The following is a 23,882-nucleotide window of genomic DNA, read 5'->3' on the forward strand; positions in this document are numbered from 1 at the left end:
CAATCTCCAGATTTACTCTTTCAAGGTATTTAAAGAGGGCAAAGCTGTTGCCTCTCGAATTATTTTTTCCTTTTCCATCTGAGTAGCTAACCAATAACCGGATTTCACCGAGTAATCCCCTAACTTGCTATGTTTCCAAGCAAAGAAATCCTTCTTTGACACCACATGTCTTGTAGAATAATAATTTTATTCTTTTTTTTGTTTTTACTAATCACTGTTTAATTAGCCATACATCTTTTATCTTTATGAAATCCTCATATTAAAATATTACTATATATGAAGAACTCCCATTTACAACTTTTTTTATTCTCCACCCAAAATGCCGTTTCTTATTAGTAAAAGATTTTATTGAAATAATTGTTTAACGTGTGTGCGTTTAATTTGATGTTTGAAACTACGTCAAGGTTTCTATATGTTGAATTGTTAATATTTTATATGTTAAGATTTATTTGTAAAAGTCTATTTATTTACAAATTCAGAAGTAGTTGTTTTTTTTATAATGATGGATGCATTGTCGAATTTATTATATGATATTGAACAAAGTGTGAGCAAGAAAACATGTCGAAGCTTTTTATGGAGGATATTAAGAAAAGCTGTATTTTTTTTTACGGTGCATATATTGTTTTTTTTTTCTTCTTTTGTTCCTATTTCTCTTCGTGCATAAGGTTCTTTTCAGACTTTTGTAAAAAGAGAGATGTTTAAAATATATTTGGAAAAGCAAAACAATTTTTTGTTGGTTTGGGTTATAAAAAACAAAAGAGAGAGAGAGAGGGTGGTAAATAAAAGATAACGTGAGTGGTACGGAAGAGTGATGATGAAAAAAAAAGTCAGAGAAGGTGATGATGATGATGATGAACGGAGACACACACACACACAGCCCACAGGTCTCTCTCTCTCGCTCTCTCTGTTAGCATCAAAATCCAACGGTCAGATATTTGTGCTTCCCATGCGTGTTCAATCCCACCCCCCTTGCTTGTTATTATTATGCTCCCTTCCCCAATCCATTTTCTACACCCTTCCTTTATTTTTTCTTTTTTACTTTCATCTTCTAATGGTGAATAAATTAAGGAATATGTTCATTAACAACAAAGGAAAAATTATTTTGATCTACAGTACAAGACAATTATCCTTTTTATTACTAATACCAACAAATTTACTTTTTTTTTTACCATCCACAGTAACTACTCCATAATGAATAATTATATGAGGGATGATTGTAAAAAATAATATCCAAAATTTTAGATTAAACAATAAAACCACCAAAAAATACATTTCCATAAGAATTAAATGGGTAAATCCAATTTTTTTTTATTTATTTTAACTTGAGAGTACATATTTTTTTGTCACTATTTCGAAACCATAAAGGGAGTCGATAAAAATACAACTTAAACTTATATGCACCTTAAAAATTCCATTAGTTTTACTAAGTAAGTGTAGTTTCACCAAAATTTTTAAAACAAAAGTCTAGCACGTAACCGTATTAAAAACAAAAGTTAACCTATAGTTTCATGATTAAAAATCAATTTACCATTCATCTAGCATCTAGAAGACTAAAAATGAATCCACACAAAAGAAAAAACGGAAAAAATTCAAGTTTGGGAGACTAATAGGGGCCCATCCAGTTGGGCCAATCTAAGTAAAAAGAAAGAAGCGAAAGATAAGGAAATGCAATAATGAAAGTTTAAAAGAAATTAGGAAGGTGGCGGAATCCTCTTAATTTTAAAATTAATTGTTAAAAAGAATCAAAAGAGATTATCATTAAAATTAAATTAAAATAAATAAATAAAAAGATTAAGAAATTTAATAAAGAGATTAGTACTAGTAAAGTGGAGAGAGAGAGAGAGAGAGATAAAGTGGAGGAGGTTAGATGTCCCATTCACCACCCGGCAAACCGACTTGGAATGCCGCTTTCTTGTCCCCTCTTTTTCTATTTTACTCTTTTTACCCTTTTTATTCTTTTAATCGCCTTAATAAAACATTAAAGAGGGGTATAATCGGGATTTAATAATTTGGAGACAAAACCATCCATCCATCCATCCATCCATCCATCCCTCTTTCCGGGTGGAGCCAGAAAAAAAGATCCGACTCCCGACACCCCATACATCAAACAACGCCCCTTCGTAACACGATCCAATCTGAACCGTTGGATTTTAGAATCCCATCCGTGAACCCAAAAGAAAATGGGCAACTTTCTCGACTTATTTACTATTCTGCCACTTTCTCTCTCTCTCTCTCTCGGCTACGAGTTTTCTGGGTGATTGAATAATTAAATTAAGCTTCTGCTTTAATGGAAGGACCTTCTTCTTGACACACTTCTCTCTCTCTCTCTCTCTCTTTGCTATTCCTCTTCTACAGTTTGCAAATTATTCTCTTCCTCTCTGAGATTCGTTACTTTCGATCGTCTTCTTCATAAGCTTTCCATTTCCGGCATCTACGATTTTGTTTTCTCTTGAGGTAAAACTATTTTCTTACCTCTTCTTTAGGTTTTCTCAAATCCGTGTAATCGAGTTTCATGTTTGCGTGTGTGTGTGTGTGAATTTGTGTTTGTAATTACTAGATCTACGAGCTATTGAGTTTTTTTTTTTTTTTTTTTTTTTTTTTTTTTTTTTTATCCGGCTTATATACTCTTTAGGTTTTGTGGTGTGTTTATAGAAAAATTTGCAGAAGGTGAAATCTGAGATCAAGCTCGCCAAAAAAAATGTATCTGGGACCTGTTCAGTTTCTTCGTCTGACCTTGAGTTGACTTCTTTATTTTGGTAGCTTCTAGCTTTTCATATTTGTTTTCCTTTTGTGTTGCGAGTGTTTGTTTAGTATCCTTTGATTTTGAGTAGTTGTTACGTTTGGTTTGATTTAGAATATAAGAATCTATATAACCTAGAAACCAAATTTAGAGTTTCTTGGGAGCCTAGAATTTTATGTTTTCTCTTTTATTTTGGTAGGAATTGAAGTAGGTTTCCTTGATTTGATCTTTTGTAGGTAAAGCAGCAGCGTTGCAGTTGAAGGAACCTTATTAGTATTATTCCAATGTCTCCGGAAGAGGAGCTACAGAGCAATGTCTCTGTGGCTAGTTCTTCACCTACTAGCAATTGCATCTCGAGAGGAACCACTGTATCTGTATGTGGTGGATTAAAAGAGCATAACTACTTGGGTCTCTCTGATTGTTCTTCTTCTGTTGGAAGCTCCACTCTCTCCGCGGGTCTTGTCGAAGATGACAAAGCCACTTTCAGCCTCAAGGCTACAGAGCTTACACTTGGCCTTCCTGGTTCACGAGACACAGATCTTAACTTGATGACTCCTCCAGTAAAGCTAGATGAGAAGCCGTTCTTTCCTTTGCTTCCTTCTAAAGATGACATTTGCTCCTCCTCACAGAAAAACAATGCCTCAGGAAACAAGCGAGGCTTCTCTGACACCATGGATCAGTTTGCTGAAGCTAAAAGTTCAGTGTATACTGAGAAGAACTGGATGTTCCCTGAAGCTGCAGCCACTCAGTCTGTTACAAAGAAGGATGTGCCACAGAGCATACCGAAAGGACAGTCGAGCACTACGAACAACAGCTCTAGTCCACCTGCAGCCAAGTATGACCTAGAAAAATAGGATCATTCACCCCATTTTTGATACGGATTACTCTCCATCAGCCTAACTGGTGTTTTTTTTTTTTTGGTTTCAGGGCACAAATTGTTGGTTGGCCTCCTGTGAGATCCTACAGGAAGAACACATTGGCCACCACTTGTAAGAACAGTGATGAAGTTGATGGGAGGCCAGGTTCTGGAGCCCTTTTCGTGAAGGTCAGTATGGATGGTGCTCCTTATCTGAGGAAAGTTGACCTGAGGAGCTACACTAACTACGGGGAGCTTTCTTCAGCTTTAGAGAAAATGTTCACCACTTTCACTCTTGGTGAGATGTTTCAGTGATTGCTAGTGATGTGTTTGAAAACGTCTTTATTAGTTATTCTATTGGTGTAGGTCAGTGAGTGCAATCAAAGTGTTTAACCTGCACAGTTTTTTTTGATGTTTAGGTCAATGTGGATCTAATGGAGCTGCTGGCAAGGATATGCTTAGTGAGACCAAGCTAAAGGATCTTTTGAATGGAAAAGACTATGTGCTCACTTATGAGGACAAGGATGGAGATTGGATGCTTGTTGGAGATGTTCCGTGGGAGTACGTTTCCTTTTTTATTTGCAAAACTTGTTGGAAGCTTTCTATTCTCTCTGCCATATATCTTAGAATCAAATCTAAAACATACAATAGAAGATTAAATCATTGTGATTGGTAAAAGCGTTCCTGAGTGATTGCTGATCCAATGGAATTTTACAGGATGTTCATTGATGTCTGCAAGAAGCTGAAGATAATGAAAGGCTGTGATGCCATTGGGCTGGGTAAGTTTTATCTTCTCTCCCTGCTCCTTAAGATACAACTCAAAATACTTTCTCAGGATCCATTATTAGAAGTTTGTATGATGAAATTAGTGATTTGTTGTTGTAACGAAAGTAACAAGGAGCCAATTTCGAATTAGCAAAATCATGTATGATCACTTGTTTTCTTTGGGGAGTAAACACAAAACATGTCAAGTATATAACACTACTGTATTAAGCCCTTATTAGGGAGCTTGGTCTAACTCTTTGATTCTGAAATGTCTTTAATGTGATGTTACAGCTGCAGCTCCGAGAGCAGTGGAGAAATCAAAGATGAGAGCTTAAAGATGGAACATGATAATGACCAAGCTTTCTAATTATATACAAAATATGTGCGATCTTTTGGCGGTGTTTCTTTTTAATTTGGAAACATCGATATCAACTTAGTAGTTTCTGAGATTTTAAGAAAAAGAAAAAAGTAAGTAAGACTACGTTTGTAAGGAAAAATGAAGAAGAATTAAAATGATCCTATTTTTTTTTGTTGTTTGTTGATTTAGTCGAACCAGTAACTGGTCGTTGTTTCGTTTAATGTTTGTTGGTTTGTTTTGGATGTGTGTTTCACTTTTACTTTTGGTTATTTGATGTAATGTTTTTTGTTACTCTCTCTTTTGATCTCTTCCTTTTCCTTCTCCCTTTTTGTTTCTTGTCCGATTTAACGATTCGGGCCATTCGGCTTTGATTTGTTTTTTTTGTTTTTGTTTTTGGTTGTCAGTTGTTTAACGGTTTGCAAAACCTGAATTCGAATAAAACCAAGTAGTTTGGTTTTGATTAATAAAATTTTGGTTTAATTCGGTGTGACTTCGGTAAAGGAACCAATCGGTTTATTAACAAAGTCTAGGCTCGATTTTGTTTCAATTTTCCGGTTTGTTTCAGTGTGGTTTAGCTTTTCCGGTTTGGTTCAGTTCGCTTTTAAGTCTTTTTTGTTAGTGTAATGTAACAGTTTTTTTCTCCGCTCTACTTCATCTCCCATCTTCTAATTTTCCTGCATCTGCATCGTTACGAGACCATTTGTTTATATTAGTAACACGTGAGCTGTGAAGAAAGGAATATTGTACCCATTAGAGGTTCCCTTTCTGTGCATGCATTTGCAAAACAATCTTAGATATAGATATATACTTAAATGTTCGAGGTGGATTTGTTAAAATGTAACAGATATTTTAATACGGAAACATTAAATCATAACACATACTTATATTCCGAATTTAGCGAGGATAGGGAAATGGAAACATAAGCAATCGATGAGATCCCGAACTAACTCAACCAATTTGTCATCGTTCAAATGCTCATCGAGTTAGAAGATTATAATAATCAAAATGTGTTTAATTAGCCCTAAATTTTCCTCAATGCCTGTTTATATGGAATTTAAAAACCAATAAATAATTCTATAACTGTCAGTTAACTGAATCGATAATGCAATGATCTTTAAACCAACATAAATAGTCATACTAAAGATGGTTTTAATATCTTCATTTAAGCTGTTAACCTTCCATTAAATTTTGTTAGCACTCCCATGAGTGCGTATAAACTCATCAGCATATTATAATAATATCTTTAAATAGTATCATGAACTGCAACCAATCAGTTTTAAACTCAGTGAATAAGAATACTTTAAAATAGTATCGAATAATATCGTTGAGAAAGATAATCAAAAAGATACATTGACATAGATTGCTACATAATCTCTCTTTCAAGGAACGTTTATTAATTTGCTGTTCCTGAAGGTGCTTACATAATGCGCCTTTGGTTTTGGGCCTTTTGGCTGGCAGATGGCTATGGTGGTTTGTTTATTTATTACTACTAAAAAATTGTGTTAATCATAATTTAATGCTCATTTTAATAATTTTCGTAGCGTTGACAAAACAATATGATTAAACCCCACCCAAATGAAAGGTTATATTCAGCTATCTATTTTTTTCAAAGAGGCATTAACTAATCAAATTCCAAAGCATATATTCGATCGATATGATTAAAAGAGAATCTACGGGTCGAATTTTAATCAGCCTTCTTGTTACTCTAATCCAAATAATGTTATATGTATGTATGTGTGATTCTTGTAGCTTCACGTGAACTTAATAGTATACACATAAAACAACAATCATTGGTCGTGAATCTCATTTAATTCGCTTCGTTTTGATGCACTTATTTCGAATGGGACATACTATTATTTGTATAAGTCAATAAACTATATAGTTAAATTCAATATTTCTCCAATTAAATATGGAATAGACTTAGGGAATGACATGTCAAAATTTGTCTCCAACAGATATGAATTGAATTATGCATCTCTACAATGGAACGTGGCATTACCTATAACACTCATCTATCGTTGGTAGTTCCCAAAATTATTTCTCATCAAACGAGAAACCCAAAAAAGTATGAGTAAGATGGTAGATATATAAACTGATTAACATGGAACATGGACAATTATGAGTATCTGCATATATTTCACATACAAGAATAGTATATATATCGACTTATCGTTAGTTAGCATTACTGCATTAGGTGTTTGACACACCTCTAATTAGGTAAATTGCGTCAACTGAATCTTTTTATAAGATATTCGACTGAGTCTTAAGAATCGAATTGTCGGAATGAACTGTTTGCATGCAGTTGGATTCAAACTCTAGGAAAATATATCAAATATACGGGGTTACCAACAAAATATCACAGAACATAAGCTTGATAAATGTAAATACATAAAATTTTGAGTACGAATGTGTATTCCGATTTGGTAGACCTTCAACAACCCACCGAATCGATGGTATCCATAGATTTCTTATCAGTTATCAATCATGGGAGGTCATGTTCTAATTTATATATGGACAAAATCGTATCAGCATTATTATTGTTCAATTAAGTTTTTTTTTTCTTTCTTTTCTTTTGAAAGGTTTGATTAGCAATTTTGTCCGGACAGACCAGGTATACGTACATTTGTGATTGTGTAGGACACTCAAAGATCTTCCACAGTTTTCGAATTAATAGGTATACAAATACAAGTCCTGTCGAATGTTAAATTATATACCCAACTAAATTAAATTAAGAAACTAATATGTTCAATTTTTTTTTTTGTTTCTGTTGGATGATAATCAATGATTCGATGTCATGCACGCACGAAGTCATGTGCTCCCCCTACAATGGCAGCCACTTAAAAAAGCCTACCAAACAATTTGCAAATGCGTAACTACAACTTTGATTTAGCATCCCCTCAACACGTACCACTCTAATTTGTAAAAAAGAAATGTTTGCGGATTATTATTTCTCATAGTTAGGAGGACTTACGACGTTTGGAGAGATTTTGCCCACATGAACAGAACACTTGTGTAAATCCAAATAATCGTAGAAAGAGTATTGGTTATCGTAGTGTTATAGAATTATTAGCCTTACCACTTGTCATTTAGGCCATACTGTTCCATTCATTCATTGCAATCTAATATAATAAAGTAGGGTTACACCCTCTAAAAAGCTCTCTCTACCCGACACGTGGCACCCTCTAAATTCTTCTTTCTAAAAAATCCTTACCTACATAATGGGCTGTACATTGTGCATTTGCTAATGGGCTGTAACTGGGTTAATGCCACACAAATATTACGACGAAAACTCCGAGTAGTCTTCTCCTCTTCCCCGGCTCTCTCTCTTCCCCAATCCTCCATGCTTATCTGTTCATCTCCGACAGATCCCCGTTGCCGATCTCCTCTATTCCTCTCTTTTCTAATCAAAGGTCTTCATTTCCTATTTGAAGTGCGATTTAATATTTAGAATTTCAGGGTTGTGTGGATCTTTCTTTAATGGCGTCAAGTGATAAACAAAGAAGCCCAAACTTCACCTTCACCTCTCCGTAATTCCAAGTTTTGATCGGCTAAGTTATGTTTTAAAATCGATACTGGCCATACTCTTTTTGATGACGGTCGTAGAATTCTATCAAGGTTACTTCTCTTATTTGGTTGTAGAGTTAATGTCGTGTTTTGATTCTCTTTTAAAGGTCGTCTCATGGTCGTCGGATCCTTTTTAGTTTGAATAATTGACCATTCTTTTCAGATTTAGGGGTCTTTTAAATTGATCTAAAACGATCATTGAGAGAGAGTCATAGGTCGTTTCAGCTTACTACATCGTGTCCTGTGAGAGAGATTTGTTAAGCTTAAACTGAAATGTTATCTATAGTTTTCATCATCCATGTTCTGTATGTAGTTGACAGAGAAAGACCTAGACCCGTTTATCGCTTCTTCTGTGTTCGCAATGTTTTTAATGATCTTCTTCCCTTTTTCTCTCAGGTTTGTGAGAACCAAACTGCGTCTGGCTGGGAAGATTTTGGAATTACTACTCAACAGCTTTCTCATAATGTTGTCAATGGATCACTACAACAAACAGCAATATGGACCGTATAGGTTTCCTCTCATGAGACGTGGTTATGTGTATGATTTGTTTTAAAAAATCTGTCTTCTTTAGCTTACTTTGGTATGTTTTTTTTTTTTTTGTGTTGGAATCACCCTCAATGATTGCCAAATTTGATGAGCTACGTACTACCAGAGAAAGGTATGCTCTCATCTCATTCCATAGACCAAAAACAAACTGAGGTTTGTCAGTGACTCTTTAGTGTTGATCTGTTATTTTCTTCTTATTCTTCTTCTTCAGGGAGGTTTCTTTGGAATGTTGGCTTTAGGAGTTTCAGGTTATGGCACTGATGAAGTTATAAATTTTATTAAACTTCCAACAGAGGTCCATTAGAATCTCAAATGTATTTAGCGTTTCTGTTAATTTATTGGGCAATGCTTATTGTTGTTTCCTCCCATTTAACTTCATGTTGCTTGGACTCGCTGAATAGAACTATTTCTTTACTGCATGCCAGGTTGGTAAACTATTAAATTTGAAATGTTCTTAGGTTTTCCTGCCATTAAAACTAATTCTACCCTGATTTTATGCCTCTCCTTAATGGTTAAATGACCTAACCACCGTGACTCCCTAATTACCTTCCTAAGTTCTATCACATTACTATTTTCCTGCCATAAAAGGTAATTCAACCCTGATTATATGCCTTTACTTAATGGTTAAATTGCCTAACCGCTGTGTTTTCCTAATTACCTTCCTGATTATTTGCCTTCCCTTAATTGTGTGATCCGTTACGATTCCACCATAACTTACTAATTACTACCCCGATTTAAAGCCTTACCTTTTTACATATATATTTGATTTCATCCCTCATGAAATTTAAAACCCAAACAACCCTTCCATATAGCCCTATTTTCTCCTATCTCAAGCTCGATGAAATTATCGAGTCCATATAGACACATCAACCATCATCATTCGTCTACTCCATTTCTGGGATGCCCGTGGTTTCAAACGCAACAATCTTCTTCTTAGTGTCGAGTGTCTTCTTCTGGATGAGGAGGTACAACTTTTATTCTTCCTAATTCCAAATTTGGAACATTTTTATCATTATATTTATTTCTAAGAAACACTTACACTTACAAAATGTCCTTCGGTAGGTTTCCTCTCATGAGACGTGCTTATATATGTATGATTACTTTTTTTAAATCTCTTCTTTAGCCAACTTTGGTATGCATGTTTTTTTTTGTTGCATGAGCCTCAATGATTGTCAAATTTGATCAGATACGTACTACCAAAGAAAGGCATCAGTGGACATGATGATGACATGCTAGAGCGCAAGATCATTTATGGTTTCTGGTATGGAGACCCACATTTGTTTTTTTTGTTCTGTGTTTCTTAGGTTTTCCCTGTCTCACTTTCTCATAATGAGTGGGAGAATGATTCATATGTTTTCTCTCCTTCAGCTGGGAATGAATTTCGAGACAACCAGGTCGCAGGTCTTCTATCCTTTATGCTTTTCCGTTTAACTCAAAGAAGAAACGAGGTGGTGTTGCTGTTAAAAAACGGTAAATATCTGCTTCTTCCCCAGTCCATCGTGTGTGTTAGTTCAAATTCATGTTTGATTTTGTTGTTTTCATTATAATTAGAGAATAATTTGATAAAACGTACACTGACTCTCTCAGTGTCTCTTCTCTTTTTGTCTTCTAATTGACGAATCAGGGTTTCCACGGGCGCTTCTTATTCGAACGAGCAAGTTAAGGTATACAAATCCTAGGGTTTATTTTTTTTAAGTTAAGGTAAGACATCTTCTCTTGTCTTGTCTTTGTCTTCTAACTCGTGAGTATCTCGGTTGATGATTTTGCAGGAGGATTTTGGTTCCCGGTAAGGATAGGGAGGACGTTGGTTGTTTTGTTTCAGTAGTTGGTGTCTCTTCTTCTGGTTTGACCGACGGTCAGTACAGGTTTTAAAAATTCTAGAGTTCTTTTTTTTTCAGGGTTTCTCTTTTAAGTCGTTGTTTGATTCAGACTTGTAAAATTAACTAAATCTAATTCTGTATATGTTGTGCAGGTCGGGTTGAAGAATGAAGACTGACTAAGGTAAGTTAACTCTGTTCTCCTCTCTTTGTTCTTTTTTTACTTGGATTTTTGAGATTTACCAAGTTATACTACTAACCCTGCAGTAGCACTTGGGTTGCTCTTTGTTCTGTTTTCTCTTTCTCGTTTCATCTGATTTGATGGTTGCTGCAGTAGCACTTGAGATAAAAACAAAAACAAAGGTTTGTCACATGTAATTTTTCACTTAATTTATGAGATTTTCCTTTTCGATAATGACTCTTAGTGTTGTTCTGATGCTTTCTTCTCCTCTGCAGCTGTCCGTGACTACAAACTGTCTCTCCAACCTCAAAACTTGAATGGAGGAAGCATTGCATTTCCATTGGTTCTTATCACATGTAATTTTAAGTTGTTTCACTTTATATGTGAATTTTATATATTGACTCTTTAGTGTGGATATGATACTTTCTTCTCCTCTGCAGCTGCTGTCAGTGACTACAAACAGTCTAACTTGAATGATGAAAAGAGAAACATACATCTGGAGTTGTAGAATTGTGAGACAATGGGATATGCCACCACTATTTTCTTGTGCTGCTTAGGTTTCCCTATTGTGGGTATGACATTGCTTCTTTCTCTATTATATTCAGATGGATGAATTGGCATTCTTCGCTCCTGGAATGTTGGCTTTAGGAGCTTCAGGTTATGGCACTGATGAAGGTTAAAAGTTTATTTAACTTGCAGGAGGTACATTAGAATCTCAAATGTATGTAGCGTCTCAGTAATTTTCTGTTGTGAACACTCAATTCTTTCCAAAACAATTGCTAAAATATTTGCTTCCCAATATAAAATATCCCAAACCCCTCTACTAATTACTATACAAACATAAGTTAGCAGTTTCAAAATTTGAATCCCAAATCAAAATAAATAAATACTCGAAACCATGATTCCCTCCTACGTCCGTTAAATAAAATATTTACTTCAACCCCTAATTTTTAGCTACCAAACGTCTTTACATCAACACCTATATTGCATTTTCAGTTCTTACATCATAATTACTTCCTAATTTCCTACTCCTAAAACTCTGTTTATTTCAATTTTCTTAGAAATTTAACATTTGCAGATACTATGATTCCTAAGAAAGTCTAGGTGTACGTATTTGACCATACATTTTTATTAAATTTAATAAATAAATGTTTTTTGATATTACATATTTAAAAGTCTATGTATGAGTATTTTATCTTGGAACATATAAAATCAACTATATTATTTCTAATACAAAAATTAAAATAAAGAATTATATTTAATTATATATATATAACTAATATATTAATATAACCCACGCAAAGGGTGGGATTTTTCCTAGTAATTTATATTATGGAGTTTTATACCTTTGATCTAGTATTACGTTATCCTCTTAATCACTTGATCAGCCAATAGAGTAATCTTAATAACTTGATCAGCCAATAAAAAGGTTGTCAACATATTAAGTAATACATAAAGGAACAACTATCGAAGTAAAAAAATCAAAACAAAAAACATGGCTAGAATTCAAAATTTGCTGGCCTTGGACCAGTCTAATCTTTATGTCATATCATTAGCTCTTGTCGTCATCATATAATTGTATAATTTGGATATTTCGAAATGTTGAAAATTTTAATATTATTTTGTTGGTAGATAAATGAAAAAAAAAAAAAAAAAGTATGCACTTCGATCTTTCTCCATCAAACAACATCTAAACTTTTCTTTCATTTTGTAATCCCGAATCCAAAACTTATAGGTAAATTATATCCAGTCAGCATGTAATGCATAGATTATCGAAAAGAACATAACTATCAGATTCAACTTATATATCTCAATCAACACAATACACCTCTTACTACGACGTATTTTTGTATTATCTTATCTATGTAAATTTTCCATTTTGATATATATTATTTTGGTTCTAAAAACAAGCTTACCGTTTATTGCTCAGATTCTAGTGTCACGTGCCACATGTTTGACCTTCACTCTATCATATAATTTGCATTTCGAATAATCCGACGAGTTTAAATATTATAATCAAACCACAATGTAGAACATTCAAGAGGAACACACATTGAACAATCAATATACTAATTGTTAAATGTTTAGTAATGGTTTTACATGCAAATTGGGAAACAAAGATCTCCGCGTCTTAAGTTAATTGAAATCTCTTTTGCTTGCATATGGTCGGTTATACCGTTGACTTTTATCTTACTTTATCGTCCATCCCAATGATATCATTTTCAAATAAAAAAAATAACAATTTTGACCCAAAAAAAAATAAAAAAGCGGGACGTAAAAGATCAGTGATTCAGTGATATGATTTTCTTCGAGGCAAACAAAATACTTACATGCAAATGGAAACAAAAGCCATTTCAGACGCATAAAGTTACATTTTTTAACCTTTTCATATGTCCTAAGAATTAAAATAAACATTAACATCACTAAAGAAAAAAACGTCTCTCTCTTTAGTCGTTATCTTTAGTATTTAATTTCTCCATCTTCCTTATGATCCATGCCCAAAGTCCTCTCCCTTATTCTCTATAACTACTTTGAGAAATAGAACAAGAAGAAGACGAAGACGAAGAAGAAGGAAACAAAGCTTGGAAAATGGTGTTTGGTTGGAGAAAAGCGTTTTGCACTTCCGTTCCAAGTAATCAAGAAGATAAACAACAACCTCAACACATTCATAACGCTGATCCTCCAATTCCCACTCCAAGGTTCCGTTCAAAGTTTGGATTTTTATCCAACCCTTCAACTCCTCGTCTCCGATCTCGTGGTGGTGGTGGTGGTGGCACTGGATGCCGCTCCGCCTCATCAACCGCAGTCACTCTCCCATCTCTTCCAACTAGTCCAAAACTCCAGTGCAGGACCACAAGCAATGCTACTCCAAGGACAAGTAACAGCTCAAGTCCCAAGTTTTTCTCTAACCCTTCTTCTCCTAAATCATCTTCTTCTTCCTCTCACGGCGGCGTCTCTCTCCTCCGTGCCACGCTTCTTCTCAACAAGGTACTTACTTTACCTCTTAACTTGGTTATACTAATTACTAAGTTCAATTAATCTCTAAAGCTCTGTTTTTTTTTTCTGGTGTGGATACAGAGTAATAGTAGCAGATGTGGGATTTGTTTGCAAAGAGTGAACCCAAACCAAACCAATTCCACGGCGGCGATTTTCACGGCGGAGTGTTCACATTCTTTTCACCTCTCTTGCGCCGTTAGGTTAGAAGACAAGCGTTGTCCGTTTTGCTCCGCCGCGTGGAACCACACCCCCAAGTCTAATTCTACGGCTGTCACTAACAACTTCGGATCCGACCCGAATGGAAAACCCGAGATCCGAGAAATCAAGACTGGGAAATCTCTTAGAGTTTACAACGACGACGAGCCGTTAGCTTACTCGCCGGTTTCTCTTGCTCAGATCAACACTATTCATGAATCCGACGAAAACGACGACGTTGAAGATGACGATGAGTTCCCCGGATTCTTCGCCGATTCTTCGATTGCGCCTTCTTCGACTGATCCGACTCCTTCAATCTCCGGCAACCTGGAAGTTAGGTTGCAACCGGAATCCGCCGTTGTGGAAACCGGGAAAAGGAAGGAGACACACGTCGTCGTCATGAAATTGAAAGCGTCGTCGTCGTCTTCGTTCACAGACGCGATTAAAGCGCGAAGGCCGTCGATAGATGTGGTGACGGTTCTCGATTTGAGCAACGGCGGAGCTAATCTGCAGACGGTGAAGCACGCGATGAGATCGGTGATCTCTTTGCTCCGAGATATGGATCGGTTATCAATCGTCGTTTTCTCGAGGGGATCGAAACGGTTAATACCGTTACGACGGATGACGGCGAAAGGAAGACGATCGGCGCGGCGGATGGTCGACGCACTCGTCGGAATTGAAACCACCGCCGGTGTAGGAATGACAGTTAACGACGCGTTGAAGAAAGCGGTTAAAGTCGTTGAAGATCGCCGGGAGAAGAACCCGTCGGCGAGCATTTTTGTTTTATCGGACGGTCAGGATCAACCGGAGGCGGTTTTGAAAGCTAAACTAAACTCAACGCGCGCGCCGTTCGTCGTTTCGACCACGCGCTTATCCCGTTCGGAGATCCCGGTTCACTACGTCTACATCGCGTCTCCGGGAGCGTTGCATCACGCGCCGCTTCGAGACGCGTTCACCGAGCGAATCGCTTCGTTGCTCAACGTGGCTCTCCATGACGTGAAGCTTAACCTAGGTTTGGTCAGTGGATCTAATTTGACCGAGATTTCATCGGTTTACTCTTTAACCGGTCGATCCGAGAGTTTCGGATCCGGTTCGGTCGTCGTGGTCGGAGATTTGTTCGCCGGGGAGGAGAGAGAGTTTCTCGTTGAGCTCAAAGTGCCGACTTCGTCGAGTGGTTCCCACCATGTAATGTCCGTACAGTCTTCGATCGTTGACCCTATGACACATCAGCCGATGACGTGTCCTAAAGAGAAACGGTTTTTGATCCCACGGCCACAGTCAGTCAGATTCGTATCCTCGAGCATCGAACGGCTCAGGAATCTACACTCGGTGTGCCGCGCCGTAGCTGATTCACGTCGGCTTATCGAGCGTGAAGACTTAGCTGGAGCTTATCAGGTCCTAACGACGGCTAGGTCCAATGCTACGGATGATGATTGTTTAATAAGGAGCTTAGAGGGTGAGTTAGCTGAGCTGAGCCGGATTAAACCGAGAAATGGTTTAGTAAACCGAGCTGAAGAGAAACCGGAGCAGCTTACGCCAACTTCGGCTTGGAGAGCAGCCGAGAAGTTAGCTAAAGTGGCTATTATGAGGAAGCATTTAAATCGAGTCAGCGATATGCACGGCTTGGAAAATGCCAGATTTTAATTTTTTTTTTCTTCCATAAATTCCATTTCAATGATTTTTGAATATATTTGTTATATATTAATAGACAATATAATAGCCAATAATTTAGTAAGGTATAAATTAATAATAGAAGTATGATTTAGAAAAGGACCCCTACTACTCTACTAGTAGTCTAGTACTACTAAGGTGGATGATAGTGACAAGCAGTAGCCGACGGGTGTGGCCTTTTGTATGCAGAGAGATTGAGACCCTACTTGAGAAATTAATTGGTCTTTTTTATCTTCTTCCTTTCTGTAATCTTCAGAAAATCCAAATTCATATGACTGAAAAGCTGAAAAAGAATTTGTAGATAAAATAAAATGAAAGTCTATAGTGGATTAGAGTGTGCTTTGTAATGCTGGACTTCAAAATCAAAAGTTAACTTCTACTTGGTTAATATTATCTTGTCGTTTAAGCTTAGGGGATTTATTATATTTTACACATTTTCATATGAATGATCATGATTAGTCATGTGATCATCATTATAGCCTATTTTTTTGTGATAGAAAACTTAGTAGGATACCATAAAAAGTGTATTCCAAGGTTGTTTTATAATAATAATAGTAGTATTAAAGGATTTTGATTGGGGTTACAGGGCTAATAAGCCTATTTCCACGGTGTTGGTTGCACCGGGTTTGAAGGATATAAATAGTGCGTGGGGCACGGGCATGTGGATTGGGGTTGTTGGTGAATCGTTGAGTGGGATGGACCGTGGTGGGATTGCGCCGGTTGGGAATGTTGCAATGCTTTCTTTTCATTTAACTATTAATGTAGCCAGCGGCCAAGTTACATTTGTTTTTTTAAGGCAATGATTTATATGTGTTAATTAAATGGATTAATTGATCAAACTATTGTCAAAGGTCCACTTCTCGATATGATTCTATAATGATCAGTGGCCGAAGAATCTCAAACTAATGGTCAAATCAAGACTGAAAGAGGAGAGTACTAATCTAACCTCCATCAATCACACATGGGTTGATTACAACTTATAAAAGGGGAGACAGATTACCTTTGTTGAGTGTTTAGGTAAAAAGTGGATATGATCAGATTTTCATCTTGAAATTTCAGGACATGGACATATTTGGTATCTGATCCGTCCTAAAATCATGTTATCCCATCACATTATCCATATCATGATTATCATCCGATTTGTTTTAAAACAATGTATAAGAGCATATTAGTACTGTATTTTCGAGTTTTGATTTTTGATAACCATGTATTCTATATGGCTTTTTAGCTTTTAAAGTTCGTTACCATGTACGTGTAAGTAAGCCCATTATACAGTAAAACCTATATAAATTAATACTCTATAAATTAATAAATACTATGAATTAATAAATTTTGCTAGTCCTAAGTCGGGACAGTATAAAAAATAACAAAATTCGATAAGATAATAAAATAATAATCTTTTTGAAATCTCCATGTAAAATATGATCCCAATAATATCATAAATTAATAATCATGTAAATTTATATATATATATATATATATGCTGATATAGTAAAATATGTTTCTCTTAAACCTCATATCTATAAAACAGTTGTTATGTTGTATCTTCAAACTATAATGATATTCTATAACATTTCATAAAATAGCTAAAACTTTTTAAAGTTTTCAATTTCTAAATATGCATAATTTACATTTGATAGTTTGATAGACTATTAAAATACGATAATTGATATTCTTATTCATAAATTTGAATATTTATGTCATGTGTATAAGTGAATTTATCTATAATATTAAAAATTCATTGCCAATAATATTTTTTAATTATTTCAAATTCAATTCCAATACCATAAAATTTACAACATCCAAAATTATAATCTTATTTTACAAAAATTGTCTCAATTCATAATTTTTTAAAAATTAAACAATTAAAAATATATCTATAAATTAATAATTATTAATTTACACTATAAAATAATTATTATTAATTTATAGATAAATTAATATTACTATAAATTAATAAAAAGTCTTGGTCCAACATTATTAATTTATAGAGGTTTTACTGTATATGGCTTTTCCCAAATTAAAAGCCTTCACCGTCCGTGCCGGTCACTGCCTGGTGTGGAACGACCCACAAATAAAGATGTCGAAAATTACCTTAATCTCTCTGTAAAGCAAAGTCCATCATAAAATAGGATTACGGGCTGAAGCCCAAATAAATATGGGCTTGCATTCGAAAACGTAAATCACCGAATTCTCTATTAGTCTATTTAATGGTAAATTGATGAGATTTTGACAAGTTTAAAAAAAAAAAAGTTTGGTCAACTCTCTCAAGTCTCAAAAGGTATACGTGTCGATAATATTAATTCCTCGTAATGCGTCACAGAGATAAGGCAGCTGACGTGGTTGTGACTGATGGAGCAAAAAAAAAAAAGCTGTCAACCATTGACCTTCCGATCGCCGTCCCTTGAAAATCAACGGTCCAGATTAGTATACTGACACTTGGCTTTGTAAAAAGGTTGATTATAATTAAATTTATCTAATTTTCAAGTTAAGCCTCCTCCTTTACTACACAGCACACGTTGGACTGTCCACCTTTGTTTAAATTAATTCAAGGATTTTATTTCTAACATTTGTTAATTGATGACTTGTGCGATGCAACTAGTAACATACTAACATCACATAAATAAAGTATATATGTTATTACATTGTGCATTAGATTACAAGAGATCGTAAAAAACCAGTTGAACTCGTATTTGACCTTTCCCGAAATGTTGTAAATTAGCTTCTGAAAGCAACCAATATGTTTTTTCTTTGGCGGTGGACTTTTAAAAGAAAATAGTATATATTTCAAATTATAATTTTGGTTTTTATTTTTTTAAAAGACAGCTATATAATGGTATTGATTTTTTTTATTGATAGATTTGATTTACAGAATCAATGAATGAACAATACAAATGCAAGATAAAAAAACATATAATATTAATAGGCTAAATTCATATTTTTATTACAAAATATATATTCTATACTCTGTTTGTCCCATTATATACGAGTTTTAAAGCTTCCATTTTATTAGATTTTATCAAATTTCTATACATAATTTATATTAACTTGATAATTTCTAATTATTTGTATTCTACAATATGTTTCTCTTGGTTGAATTTTGATATCTTAATATTTGTGTTTTTTAGCTAATTATTTTTATATAATAAGTCAAAAAAATATATATCACAACATGTTAATATACCCAGGAAAAAAATTGTCGAAGCGAATTGGAAAATTATTATGTAATCTAAGTCAAACAACTGTACGCACATTTGATTAGAATAATAAAATCCTTTACAAAAATACTTTTTGTAAATGTACGGATAAGATTGAGGAAAGCGATTTACAGTAAAACTTCTATAAATTAATACTCTTTAAATTAATAAAAACTATAAATTAATAAATTTTGTTAAACTTAAGTCAGATTAGTGTAAAAAATAACAAAATTCGATAAGATAATAAGATAATAATTTTTTTGAAATCTCCATATAAAATATAGTCCTAATAATATCATAAATTAATAATCATGTAAATTACATATATATATATATATACTGATATAATAATGTATGTTTCTCCTAAAGCTCATATCTATAAAATAATTGTTATGTTGTATTTTCAAACTATAATGATATAAAATATTTTGTAACATGTCATAAAGATAACTACATTTTTTTAAGTTTTCAATTTCTAGATATACATCATTTACATTTTGATAGTTTAATTTACTATTAAAATACAACAATTGATATTATTATTCATAATTTTGAATTTATGTATGTCATGTGTATAAGTGAATTTGTGTATTGTATTTGTAATTTATTGTTAATAATGTTTTCTAAATATTACAAATTTAATTCCAATATCATAAAATTTAGAACATCTGAAAGTCTAATTTTATTTTGTTAAAGTTGTTTCAATTCATAATTTTTTAAAATTAAACTATTAAAAATATATCTATAAATTAATAATTATTAATTTACATTATAAAATAATAATTATTAATTTATAGATAAATTAATATCACTATAAATTAATAAAATGTTTTGGTCATAACATTATTAATTTATAAAGGTTTTACTGTATAATTTGAAAACGGAAGCATACATATTTAAATCGAAACACATTTAGAAAATCTTATCGAAATTATATTGAATGTTATTGGAATTGTTTCTTAACTAATTCCAAACGTGAAGACATGAATACACATTCTCGTCCATCGGATCCACCCATGTGCACAAGTAAATTATAATTAGTATCCTAATTAATTAAGATTTACAAATGAGTCTAAATCAACGTAATGCCTAGTCATCTAATTATCATATACAGTGGACTAATGGTAGCATTATCCACATAACATTAAAAAGTATTATCTATATACAAAATCCTCCCAAATATGAAAACATTTCTATATATATGAGCAAACGTGATAATCATCATTCAATTATAGACAAAATTACTATCGGTCAGGGTTAAATCTAAAACGCGTAATTTGATCAAAAGAGAAGAAACTGAGTCAAAAGGAAGCCTATAAAAGTGGCCTCTTCTGCCTCTTCCCCAGCACAGCCGTTGATCTCTCCTTGACACAAATTTTGTTTTATTTTCGTATTTATATATTTCTTATTCTTTCCACAAGAAAACTAAAGAAGAAGAAAGGAAGACATTGCGGTACTAATATTACATTACATTGTTCTTCATACATCTCTTTAAATTCATTCATCTACGTTTGTAATATATGTTGTGTGAGTGTTAATAGTTATAATCGTGTGTTTTGATCTTAATGCGAAGTTAGCAAAATGGCGGGAAACGGAAATGAGAATACGGGTGGAGACTTCAGTTTCTCGGCTGCGGCGGCGCGTGATGCGCTTCCGAGGATCACCACGGAGAAGGGAGCCAAATCTCCGTCGCCGAGTGTGTGCCAGGACGACACCGCACCGCCGGTCAACTTTCAGACCATCGACGAGCTTCACAGTCTCCAGAAGAAACGATCTGCCCCGACCACTCCTCTTAGAGATGGCGGTGTCGCTGGTGTCACCGGAACCAGTGGCCCCACCACTCCTGTCTCCGCCGAGAACATGCTTCAATCCGTCAGGTATATTATAATCCTATACATTTGTTATTAATATGGCTGAAGGTCCAGTGACATATTTTTTTTTTAGAATATGTGAATGGAAGAAAATATACTAATTCTTATGCCTATAAATATGCGTACCAATTTGGCTAATTTTTCTAACCAATCACAAATTCGAAAATTACAAGGAATTCGTGATTTATAATGGTGATTTTCTTTATTTTAATGATTAGAAAGGTTTCCAAAATCTTGTTATTGATTTTCGATTTTTTTTTTTTTTTTTTTTACATAAGTTTTGCATGCATGTATATTTAACAATGATAAGAACGTATAATTTGGGTGAAATGGACAGTGCATCGTTGGCTTCGTTGACGAGAGAGACAGGACCGAAGTTGATAAGAGGAGACCCGACGTCCTTGGCGAAAGTGGCACACGTGCCACACACTCCTACGTCACTTCCGGCTGCTGACGTCAGCGACAGTGGCTTGAAGTTCACTCACGTCCTTCACAACCTCTCTCCCGCCGGTAACACCCTCTAAAACGCCACCGTTTTTATTCAAGGACCAATGCGAAGTGATTTTATTACATGCATGTTTCTATAGTAAAAACATATCAAATTATGATTGCAGAGCTGTACGAGCAGGCGATTAAATTTGAAAAAGGATCGTTTGTGACATCGACTGGTGCGTTGGCTACGTTATCTGGAGCCAAAACCGGTCGGTCTCCTAAAGACAAGCGTGTGGTTAAGGATGAGACCACTGCGGCTGAGCTCTGGTGGGGAAAGTGAGTCCTTTTATATCACATGTCAGCAAATGAAGAACACCATATTATAAAATCTTAATCACTGATTTAGTGTTATTAATGTGATCATATCCACATGGTTTTTTTTTTCCTTCACGGACATATTGGTTAATTTATTATTACGTCACGTAACGTTTCTTACAGAGGATCACCGAACATCGAAATGGATGAACAAACTTTTTTGGTGAACCGAGAGAGAGCTGTTGACTACTTAAACTCTTTGGACAAGGTAACTTAAGATAGATATTTTAAATGATATTGTGTAGTTGAATTCTATAGACTATATATATTAATAATTAAAGCCTGTTTATATATTTACTGTCGTCAGGTGTTTGTGAATGACCAATACCTAAACTGGGATCCTGAGAACAGACTCAAAGTGAGAATTGTTTCAGCAAGAGCTTACCACTCACTTTTCATGCACAACATGTGTATCCGTCCAACACCTGAGGAGTTGGAAAATTTCGGAACACCCGATTTCACGATCTATAACGCGGGGAAATTCCCGTGTAACCGTTTCACTCATTACATGACATCGTCGACGAGTGTGGACATAAACCTAGGAAGAAGAGAGATGGTAATTCTAGGCACACAATATGCTGGAGAGATGAAGAAAGGACTCTTTGGTGTGATGCATTACTTGATGCCTAAGAGAAAGATTTTGTCACTTCACTCTGGTTGTAACATGGGCAAAAGTGGAGATGTTGCTCTCTTTTTCGGACTCTCCGGAACCGGAAAGACTACATTGTCCACTGATCATAACCGGTTATTAATCGGAGATGATGAACATTGTTGGAGTGAGACCGGAGTTTCCAATATCGAAGGTGGTTGTTACGCGAAATGCATTGATTTGGCTAGGGAGAAAGAGCCTGATATCTGGAACGCTATCAAGTTTGGAACCGGTAAATAACTCTTTTCTTTTCTATTACGAAAATTTTGCGTTACGTTTTTACATGCTAAATATAAAATCTTGACGTTTTGGGGACAGTTTTGGAGAATGTTGTGTTTGATGAGCATACACGAGAAGTGGACTACAGTGACAAATCAGTGACAGAGAACACACGTGCGGCTTATCCAATAGAGTACATTCCCAACTCGAAGATACCGTGCGTAGGGCCACACCCGAAGAACGTGATCCTATTGGCTTGTGACGCCTTCGGTGTGTTGCCGCCAATTAGCAAGCTCAATCTGGCTCAGACTATGTATCATTTCATCAGTGGCTACACTGCTCTTGTACGTCTCGGTTTATTTGGTTTGGTTTGGTTCGGTTTGATTGTCTTGTAACCGATGCCTGATGAAAGTGTGTTTTTTTAAGGTTGCGGGAACAGAGGAAGGAGTTAAAGAGCCTCGAGCTACATTCTCAGCTTGTTTTGGTGCTGCTTTCATTATGCTTCACCCAACCAAGTACGCTGCTATGTTAGCCGAGAAAATGCAGGCTCAAGGAGCCACCGGTTGGCTTGTTAACACCGGCTGGTCCGGTGGAAGGTAAACCATCTTTGAACTCTCAACTACAACCGCAAAAACAGAACAAAAAGTGTTTGAAATTTTGATACAAAATTGGTGATCAAACTTGCAGCTATGGATCTGGAAGCCGAATCAAGTTGGGGTATACACGAAAGATCATTGATGCTATACACTCGGGTAGTCTCTTGAATGCAACGTACCGTAAAACAGATATATTTGGATTGGAGATTCCAGATGAAGTTGAGGGAGTTCCTTCTGATATTCTCGAACCTATCAATGCAGTAAGTCAGATAGGCTAGATAAATAAAACAATTTACTTCTTTATGAATCAGAGTAACTCATTTCTAAAAACTTGACACTAATGGTTTATGTGTGTTTGTGTTTGGCGCAGTGGGCAGACAAAGATGCTTATCAGGACACATTGTTGAAATTGGCTCGCTTGTTTAGAAACAATTTTGAGACATTCACAAATCATAAGATTGGTGATGATGGAAACTTGACTGAAGAGATTCTTGCAGCTGGTCCTAACTTCTAAGTGATGATGATGATGATGATGAATACAGCCCTTGGTTTCACAATAAGACAACTTCAATTCTTTTTTTTTTTTCTTTCAAATTCCCCCATTTTTTAAATGAGATATTTCAGTAAAAATAGTAGATTTTATAATAAATCAAATAATGTTAGTAGACAAATGTCATTGACACCCCATTTGTTTGGTGGCTCATTGATTTATTTGTTTATATTGTTCCAATTGAAATGAGACCAATTCTTTCTTCTCTTCCATGAAATAAGTTTACACACATGATTGTAAAAGTTTGGAAATATTTTGTTTTAGTTAATCATATTTTAACTGAAAAAAAAAAAAAACATAGAA

At 34.9% G+C, this 23,882-nt stretch overlaps 3 protein-coding genes across 5 annotated transcripts; all 3 read left to right on the plus strand.

Annotated features, from left to right (window-relative positions):
• The first annotated feature begins 1,850 nt into the window (after positions 1 to 1,850).
• On the plus strand, positions 1,851 to 5,017 carry LOC104727223 (auxin-responsive protein IAA9-like). 2 transcript variants are annotated; one of them, XM_087475157.1, is made up of 7 exons: positions 1,851 to 2,454; positions 2,653 to 2,756; positions 2,977 to 3,575; positions 3,668 to 3,894; positions 4,016 to 4,157; positions 4,314 to 4,375; positions 4,653 to 5,017. In XM_087475157.1, exons 3-7 carry the CDS (start codon positions 3,025 to 3,027, stop codon positions 4,694 to 4,696), a joined length of 1,026 nt encoding a protein of 341 aa, XP_087331283.1. In that variant the 5' UTR covers positions 1,851 to 2,454; positions 2,653 to 2,756; positions 2,977 to 3,024; the 3' UTR covers positions 4,697 to 5,017. The 2 variants fall into 2 exon arrangements, with proteins under 2 accessions (XP_087331283.1, XP_087331282.1); XM_087475156.1 differs by lacking the exon at positions 2,653 to 2,756 and having other exon boundaries at positions 1,856 to 2,454.
• Positions 5,018 to 13,155: 8,138 nt separating this feature from the next.
• Positions 13,156 to 15,789, plus strand: LOC104727225 (putative E3 ubiquitin-protein ligase WAVH2). The gene is made up of 2 exons (XM_010446275.3): positions 13,156 to 13,815; positions 13,906 to 15,789. The coding sequence occupies exons 1-2, from the start codon at positions 13,417 to 13,419 to the stop codon at positions 15,661 to 15,663; spliced, it is 2,157 nt and encodes a 718-aa protein (XP_010444577.1). The 5' UTR covers positions 13,156 to 13,416; the 3' UTR covers positions 15,664 to 15,789.
• A 4,236-nt stretch (positions 15,790 to 20,025) lies between these two features.
• Positions 20,026 to 23,791, plus strand: LOC104727226 (phosphoenolpyruvate carboxykinase (ATP) 2-like). 2 transcript variants are annotated; one of them, XM_010446276.2, is made up of 10 exons: positions 20,026 to 20,340; positions 20,461 to 20,764; positions 21,096 to 21,268; positions 21,373 to 21,526; positions 21,689 to 21,773; positions 21,873 to 22,446; positions 22,533 to 22,777; positions 22,860 to 23,029; positions 23,121 to 23,289; positions 23,400 to 23,791. In XM_010446276.2, the coding sequence occupies exons 2-10, from the start codon at positions 20,469 to 20,471 to the stop codon at positions 23,541 to 23,543; spliced, it is 2,010 nt and encodes a 669-aa protein (XP_010444578.1). In that variant the 5' UTR covers positions 20,026 to 20,340; positions 20,461 to 20,468; the 3' UTR covers positions 23,544 to 23,791. The 2 variants fall into 2 exon arrangements, with proteins under 2 accessions (XP_010444578.1, XP_087331274.1); XM_087475148.1 differs by having other exon boundaries at positions 20,465 to 20,764.
• Positions 23,792 to 23,882: the final 91 nt, after the last annotated feature.

The sequence above is a fragment of the Camelina sativa genome, chromosome 11 (assembly GCF_030686135.1).
Source record: "Camelina sativa cultivar CO46 ecotype springtype chromosome 11, ASM3068613v1".
Classification (NCBI taxonomy): domain Eukaryota; kingdom Viridiplantae; phylum Streptophyta; class Magnoliopsida; order Brassicales; family Brassicaceae; genus Camelina; species Camelina sativa.

Excerpts from the sequence above, each read along its gene's own strand:
- LOC104727223 (XM_087475157.1), top strand. The coding sequence starts at position 3,025 with ATGTCTCCGGAAGAGGAGCTACAGAGCAATGTCTCTGTGGCTAGTTCT. Across the intron at positions 3,576-3,667 it reads TCTAGTCCACCTGCAGCCAA|GGCACAAATTGTTGGTTGGC; the intron begins GTATGACCTAGA and ends TTTTGGTTTCAG. Across the intron at positions 4,158-4,313 it reads GTTGGAGATGTTCCGTGGGA|GATGTTCATTGATGTCTGCA; the intron begins GTACGTTTCCTT and ends GGAATTTTACAG.
- LOC104727225 (XM_010446275.3), top strand. The coding sequence starts at position 13,417 with ATGGTGTTTGGTTGGAGAAAAGCGTTTTGCACTTCCGTTCCAAGTAAT. Across the intron at positions 13,816-13,905 it reads CCACGCTTCTTCTCAACAAG|AGTAATAGTAGCAGATGTGG; the intron begins GTACTTACTTTA and ends GTGTGGATACAG.
- LOC104727226 (XM_010446276.2), top strand. The coding sequence starts at position 20,469 with ATGGCGGGAAACGGAAATGAGAATACGGGTGGAGACTTCAGTTTCTCG. Across the intron at positions 22,447-22,532 it reads CGCTATCAAGTTTGGAACCG|TTTTGGAGAATGTTGTGTTT; the intron begins GTAAATAACTCT and ends TTTTGGGGACAG. Across the intron at positions 23,290-23,399 it reads TTCTCGAACCTATCAATGCA|TGGGCAGACAAAGATGCTTA; the intron begins GTAAGTCAGATA and ends TGTTTGGCGCAG.